Source organism: Cryptotermes secundus, unplaced genomic scaffold (assembly GCF_002891405.2).
Source record: "Cryptotermes secundus unplaced genomic scaffold, Csec_1.0 scaffold2009, whole genome shotgun sequence".
Taxonomy (NCBI): Eukaryota; Metazoa; Arthropoda; class Insecta; order Blattodea; family Kalotermitidae; genus Cryptotermes; species Cryptotermes secundus.
In genome coordinates this window covers 75,693-84,000 of record NW_019733876.1, presented here as the reverse complement: position 1 = coordinate 84,000, position 8,308 = coordinate 75,693, and the positions used below count along the sequence as shown (strand labels likewise).

Genomic DNA, 8,308 nt, shown 5'->3' with positions numbered 1-8,308 from the left:
CCACTCCCATCATTCTTATTATTTTCTTTTGTATAACAAAGACCTCATGACTCTGATGTATTTCCCCAATACATTATTCCATCACCAATGAATGATAATATGCATAATATACCGCTTTAAGATCATTAATATTTAATATATAGGATAATTTACACATTAGAAAACCAATTGTGCTCAACTTGTGAAGCAAAAAAAAAAAATCAATATGTCCCTTACAAGTTAGATGTTTGTCCAGCTGCAAACTGAGAAATTTTATCGTTTCTACTTCTTTCAGCTTTTTGTTAAAAAAGAATGTACATAGAGGGTAGCTCATAGCTGCTGTTGGGGTGAATTTTATCATTTTTGTTTCATCCAGGTGTAACACTAATTGATTATTTTGAAACCACATAAACATATGATTGAAAACAACATCCAATTTTGTTTCTAAATTATAGTAGTCTTTAGCTGTGCAAAGAATACTTGTGTCATCTGCAAACATAATAACTTCCACAATTCTACTTATTTCAAGGGGGACATTGGTTATGTATATATTACAGAGTAAGGGTCCCAACACCGATCCCTGAGGCACACCACATCCAACAATTTCCCAGTTAGAATCATATTTGTTATTTATATAATTTAGTTATACTCTTTGTCTGCTATACTGGAGTTAAGATTTAAACCATTGCAACAATACACCCTGCACTCCATAGTACTGTAGTTTCATTAATAGAAGATCATGATTAACGCAGTCAGAGGCCTTGGCTATGTCACAAAATATACCAGTTACATACTCTTTTCTATTCCAAGCTGTAAGTATTACATTGCTTAATTTAAACATTGCATCTTCGGTTGATAATCCCTTTTGGAATCCATACTGCTCTGAAAGTAAAATGTTATGTTTTACGAGATGATCATTGAGTCATCTAAAAATTGCTGTTTCAAAAACTTTTTCAGACCCAGTTACTATAGATATTGGCCTGTAGTTACTTATAACAGCCTTTTCCCTTTTTTTTGTATACTGGTTTAATAATTGCATATTTTAATCTTTCTGGATATAGACCCATGGTTAATGACTTATTAATTACATAAGTTAGAGGTTTACTGATTTGTTGTCTGCACAGCTGTATAATTTTATTTGTTACACCATCGTACCCTGAAGAGTTTTTTTATTTTAATTTGCTAATTATACTAATTATTTCCTCTTCTGCAAATAAATTAAGATTTATATCTGGAATATCATTTGAGAAATGGGAATGCAAGTATGACATTGCAGTATAAATATTAGTTTTCTTAATATTAAGATTTTCTGTTATTGTTGTGAAATATTTATTAGAACAATGAGCTGCTTCTTCAGCATTTATTTTTTTATTATTATTCTGAAAAGTCTGTGGTAGACATTCTTTATTCTGATTGTTAGTCCTACCTGTTTCAGTGTTGATAATGTTCCAGGTAGTTTTTATTTTGTTTTCAGCCATTATCCTTAAGTTTATTTGTTACATTTTGCTTTGGAAAGCATGACTCAGAGACAAGTAAATACTTATTTAGAAATCAGTTGAATATTTCGTTAACATCATTTAGTTTATATATATTTTCCCATTTTTCGTTAGATAGTTTATTAAGTATTTTTGGCAATGAAGTCTTCATTTACTAATCTTCTTGTGATTCCCTGCAATTTTTTCTTCTCCAGGAGTAGTAATACAAGACACTGAGCATTATGATCCGATAGACCATTACTAATAGAGATTACTTCATATGAATTTACCCTTGCCTTATCTATAAACATACAAGTTGGTTCAAATATGACCAGGACTGATTTTCTTTTTAAAAACTATAACTGCCAAACACATACTTGCACATGTCAGTCTTCAATGTACTTCCCCCTGGAGTCAACACATTTTTTCCAACGTTCTGGAAGCATCCTGATGCCCTTTTCAAAAAGGCCTGTGGTTGACGGCATATCCACTCCTGAATAATCTGGATAACGGCGTCGTTGTCCACAAACCACATGCCTTGCAAGTCTGATTTGAGCCTTCCGAACAGGTAGAAATCACTTGGGGCCAAATTGGGACTGTATGGTGGATGTGTCAGAAGGTTCCATTTCAATTTCTGGAGGGTTTCCATTGGTGTTTTGGCCATATGGGGGCATGCATTGTCTTGAAGGTAGGCTACCCACTTTCCACCTGTCTTCTGCTTGGATCGGAACTTTTCCTTCATGTCTGGTGCCAGGAGGTCTGAGTAATAAGCTGCATTGACTGTTCTGGCATCTTGTCAGAAAGTCTACATGGATAACCCCCTGCCAGTCCCAGAAGAACGTTGCCATCACTTTTCCTGCCGAACAGCTCCTCCAGGCTCTCTTGGTTTTGGGAGAACTGGTATGCCACCACTTGTGTGTTGACTGCTGGGACTCGGGAATGAAGTAGTGCACCCACGTTTCATTGGGGGTCACTATAGACTTCAAAAATGCATCACCTTCATCAAACTGCTGTAGGAGACAACTGGCAGCTTGCATGCACACCATTTTGTTCACGTCTGTCAAAGTATGTGGTACCCACCGTGCATTCACCTTGCGATAGTGCAGGTGATATTTCATGATGTCTTCTACACTACCAACACTGATGGACAGCATTGCTCCAAGTTCCTTGATAGTGATGCGCCTATTCTCACGAATAAGCGCGTCTTCACAATCAATGTTTGGCTCAGTGATGGATGTTCGTAGCCAACGATCATGAGGTTCATTCTCCATGCGCTCTCTGCCCTCTCTGAAGCACTTACACCACTCACACCCATGGGTCTGTGAGAGACACTCTTCTCCATACTGTTGTTGGAGTCTGTGGTGAATTTCAATGGGGTTGGGATGTTTTCTCCAACGAGGAATTTGATCACAATGCATTGTTCCACGCTCCGAGGTACCTTCTGTTCGCTCATCACTCTAGCAGCTCCAAGACAGGACTGAACAGGTTCTAACCCGAACAGGAGGGAGGGTGGAGTTTGTGGCTCCACTCTCTCAAGGTTGCACAGCTGCTGCACAGTGTGGCTTGTTTACACACAAATCAGTCCCAGCCATATTTCAACCACTTTGTATTATCAATAGCAGAGCTTTTGTTCTCTGTTATTCTTGTTGGGAACTGTACTGTATGAAATATATTGTATGACTGCAACAGCACTAATAACTGTGTTTTACTAGTTGAGTCTTCTAAAAAATTTACATTAAAATCACCACATAATATAAATTCAATTTTTGGTTTATAGAGTAATTTGAGTACCTTACCCAACTTATACATATTTTCCCATTTTCTGTTAGATAGTTTATTAAGAAATTGAGCAATTGAGTCTTCATTTACACATGATGATTCCATTAAGTCACACCTGTGAGGGGCTGTAATTAAAATAAAATTTGTATTCTTTTTCTTATTTGTAAACTTTTTTAAGTGACTTACGTCCATTCATTGTTTCATTTTTTTGCAACATCATTTGAGCCTCCCCATAGTATAACCATAACATCCCTAGTTAGGGAGTTAACTTCCTGTTCACACAGTTGCATAATATTTTGTAATCTTGCTCCTGTCAAATCTCAGATTACCAAAGGCATGCTGCTGTAGGTAAAACAGCTAAAATTTTAGGAAAAGCAGCAGATGCTACAACCTGTTCACACAACAAGAATGAGCCAATGCCACTTTTGAAGATAAAAATGTGACAATCTGCTTACTCTTTACTTATAACCTACAGCTTGTAATTAAATGATTTTAACTAACATAATTTATATTAACCATAATTCTAGTGAACTCTCACAAAAGAGTTAGTCTAAATTTAAGAGCACCATTACCCACAGAGGACACACACCAAGGATATTTTAGCAAGCATACATATAAAGCAAAACTAAATTACGGCATACTTGAATGATGTGAGAGAGCACAATAAAGTACATTGCCACAAAATGAGGTAATTGCTAGTAATGAAGGTCAGCTTTCTTATTTTTCTGATTAGATTGGAGCTGAACATAGAGCATAATACAAAGTTCAGGTTATTTTAATATACATATATAGATAGGGGCATTTCATTGCCTCGAGTAACAAAGTCCAGCCATGGGTGCTTTATCAGATTGCTGAATTTTTAAATTTCATGTTACTTCACATGTGAATCAAAAATAATTTGGGATGTAGTAACTATACACACTGAAATGGTTTATATATATATATTCCACTGAAATGTTTATATTTATCTACTGAACTACATGGCATCACATCCCAGAAGAATAATCTTAAATTGACTGACACTGTTGAATATGTTAGTGTCTTCCAGGTGTTTGTGTGCAATGCACATTTTCACTGTGTAGGGCAAATGAACAGGAAATAAAATAATGAAAAATTTGAAACCATGAACACCAGTGTACAATGTCTCAGATATACATGTAAACATTAAGATGAAGCCTCCAGCCATTTCAGTTGTTTTATTTCATTTGTCTTATGTGATCTTTTGCAACATTAACCCAGTAATATTATTTGTCACTTAACAATTGCTTTATCCAGTTTCTTTGAATATTTAAAATGGCTGGCCCAATTCTCTGAATTCTATGTTATGGTGAATCATGGTAATTATTGATGATACTAGATGGTTTCTTCTTGGGGGGTCTTAGTTTATGATGCTGTCAGTAACACACTGTTATAAATGGCCACACACATGTAAAAATTACATTTCCTGGTTAAAGTTCAATAGGTTTTCTTCTTCTTTTTTTCCATTTCATGCATCCTGTTGTGTTACAATCTACAATTTCTTTATTAAAACCGTCACAACACGACTATGTTAAGGTCAGTGCCTAGTTTGGCTCTTCTACATGTTTTGGCTATTAAAAGCTATCATCAGCCAAATACGTGACTAACATACGTATATACGCCACTGAACTGCAGTACTAATAAAATTCAATACAATAATATTAATTATACTAAAATACTTGGCAAAAAAATACAATAAATTAGATTATATAAAACAAAAGTTATAGTATAAAACAACAAAATTCTTTGAGTGATGCTTTACATCATTGAGTCAGTCGTTGGTTTTTGTGATTTTGTTGTGTTCCCACAGAGTATTCTATATTTTGTGTAATATATAATAAACTGTTTTGGAGGCTTGTGATGTAGATGTAATAATCTTAATGTTAATCTGAAAATGATATGAAAGTCATAGTATTAAATTTTGTTATAATCAACAACTGATTTTGGTATATTGCAGGGGCACACAGTAGCGTAGTTGGTTGAGGGGCTATGCTACAAGTTGGAAGGTCACGTGTTCAAGTCCCGATGAGGTCATTGCATTTTTTTCAATTGGCCTAATCCTACCAGCCACACTAGGCCCTGGAGTTTACTCAGCCTCTAACAGAAATTAATACCAGGAATTCATTAAATAATTTTCCTGGGGAGTAAAGCGCGGCCAGCGCGTAAGGCTGACAACCTTACTGCCATCTTTGAGCCGATTGTCTAGATAATGTGGGACCCTCAACGTCTCACAACCCTATGGGCCTTCACAGCCTGTTACAGGGATAGCTTTACTTTTACTTTCCTTTTACAGCTGAAACAGAATAATTTACAATTATATTTTAGTAGGTATCAAAATCATTCCACTTATTTTATTAATTAAATAATTTTAAATGATTTAGGGACATGAGAAATATTCATATGTTCTAGACGTTTCTTGTTTCACATTATATCAAATCTCTACACGTGACTGATGGACTTTGCTGCAATTGTTAGGAATAAAGGAACTGTTTGTGCTATATGTGTAGAAATTACTGTTCCAGTACTGTACCATTCCTTTATTACTATGGTTGTATTATTGATCAGTGATCTACATTTTCGTTTATATCTGTTGTTAACTACATCAATCTGTGTCAGAAGAAAAGAACAGTAAATCCAAACACATAAGTGGATAAGTGGAATAAACATTAATGAAAGAGAAAAGTGAAAAGTTGTATAAAGCCTCACAAAGATATCTCAAGTGATTATAAAGATCACCAACCAGCAGAAAATCATGAAGTTGAAGACTTAATTTTAGCTATTCAATCGTGTTGAAATGTTTATGATCCAACACTTCTGAGCAAGTGCCATGAACTTGTAGTACTGTATCAATAATAACAACAACAATAATAATAACAACACTGCTGACACCATTTCAAATGTTCCAGATAAAGGTCATGAAGTTAATTACAAAACCCTCAGTATTAATATGAAAAGATTATCAGCATACTCAGTATTAATATGAAAAGATTTATCATCATCAATGGGCCATGTCAACTTTATCACTTGCTTCCTAGAGATTTAAAGCAGAATAACAAGTGATTTCCAAATTCCTGTTATTATTTAGCAAATAAAACATGTAGGGCGTTGTTACTCTACAGTCTTTGATGGGCAGTATGTCATACATGCCGGTTATTTGTGGTAAAATTGGAGGCAGCATTGGTTACTGGCATTTCAGACAGCATGTTGGATATTGCCAAAATCTATCACCTGAGTTTAGTTATTCGATATATTTCCATTTAAAATGGCCATCACAGAAGTCCCAACAAACCTGCTGGGAGACAATGTGTTCCATGACTTACTGTAGTGTACTATCATTCAGCAGCAGTACTTCAGAAACTAAGATGATTCAAAAGACTGATCTGGATCTAAATCAAACTGGTCGTCAAAATTACAAAGGAGCTGTAATAAGCAGGGCATGTAATGAATGAAGGCCAGATTTAAAGCAAAATATTTTCAATGTGCTAGTCACAATTTGAATCTTGTACTTAATGCTATGTCGGCATCAGTTGAAATGTTTACAGTTTTGATTTCGTTGAATAACTTGCACAAGTTCACCAACGACTTAGAAACGTAAAGATGGCCGTTTATGCCATCTGTTGGCGGCAAAAGGAAACTTCCATGATCTGCCGCAAATTGCATGTGGCTTGCTCAATTTGTTTACGCGCCACACTTTTCAAAACCACGAAGGGACTTCGTGGCCACGTTGTATAACTTTGTATGTTTGGGTAGGGGTATATGTTGGTTTTCTTAACCTTATGTTGATGTTATTATATGCTGGTCTATGGGTGTGTCATGTTATCATTTTCTGTTCTTTTCGTCCCGTGGCTTATTCTGGAACTGGAATGCGAATTTTTGTAGGCATAAATGAAACATAACCCTAAACGCTGTACATGCGCACCCATCATGTGTTTACATCAGAAATGTGTCGACTGAATGATAAACATTGCACCCGTTGTATATCTGTTGTTAATCCGTGCGTCTGTTCACCTTATGCGGTAGTCATGGACGTCATGGACGTGACGATGTTAGCTCACCACGGATCGGTACAGTACGTCTGTGGAGAAGAGGACGGTTAGTCCGAGTTAGTCGATGTGTGGTCAAATGTTTGCTAAGGTTATGTTGGCCTGTTATAAAATGTGCTTAACATTATTCTCTTAAAGGAAAAAGCTGAAGTTCACAATATAATAATCAAAATGAAATCTGCATTAGCAATTGTCATGGTGTTTGTAGGATGTTGTAGCAATGTGGTGTTCCTTGAATTATTAGTGAAGTAAGTGGTGGTATGATACACGTTTTACGTGCCGTTTAATTTTGTAAAAGTGCATAGTCATCTTTACAACTTTCTTTTATTCTGCGAAGACATTTGCATTCTACGAAATTTATTTGCATTACAGCATATAAACAATGTTATGTACGGTACATACAAGGATTGCAGCCCCAGGAAATAAATTTCTGTCATCTTTCGATAGTTGTACCTTGAATCATTGCTTTGATTTCAGCCTTTTAGTCATATTTCAGTGATGCAATCAGTAGAATTTTCTAACAGGGTTAATAACGGATTTTAAATTTTGGGTTGATAGCTTTTTAATTTTCGTGTTTGAAGCGTTTGTAGTAAGTTTTACGCCAGTGTTGAACTGTAGACGTTTCGGACTTGTATGCAGGAGGTGAATGGTTTGAGTTCCAGCTTGATCACTGAATATCTAGGCTGAGATTTTTCGTGGTATTCCTCCCAAAAAAACCTGGGATAGGGCCTTAAAAAAGGCCATTTCATTACCTTTCCAATGCATTATTCACTATAATCCAATAATTGAACGATATAAAGTCCGAGTTACAGATGGAGTCGTTAAATAAACTGCAAGTAAACAAATTGAAGGATGGAATAATTTTGAATGCTGAATTGAATCAGATATGACATGGCCATAGTTTAGTAAGGTTTTCCTCCAGTTTTCATCAGAAGGTATTAAGGAAAGTAAAATAAGTAAAATTAGGATTAAATTCTATCAAAAAAAAACAATGTATTTTTATAATAGAATAAC

The 8,308-nt window shown here is 35.4% G+C and overlaps 1 protein-coding gene across 7 annotated transcripts in view; it reads left to right on the top strand.

Moving 5' to 3' along the window:
• The first annotated feature begins 7,313 nt into the window (after positions 1 to 7,313).
• LOC111868352 (UDP-xylose and UDP-N-acetylglucosamine transporter) overlaps positions 7,314 to 8,308 on the top strand; it is a 46,881-nt gene continuing 45,886 nt past the window's right edge. For all 7 annotated transcript variants that reach the window (XR_004513433.1, XR_002843495.2, XR_004513432.1 and 4 more), the window contains exon 1: positions 7,314 to 7,542. Coding sequence is in view for 1 of the 7 variants with exons in the window: in XM_023858922.2 (XP_023714690.1) it covers positions 7,466 to 7,542 (77 nt within the window). In the remaining 6 variants the exon portion in view is untranslated. The remainder of the gene's footprint in view (positions 7,543 to 8,308) is intronic.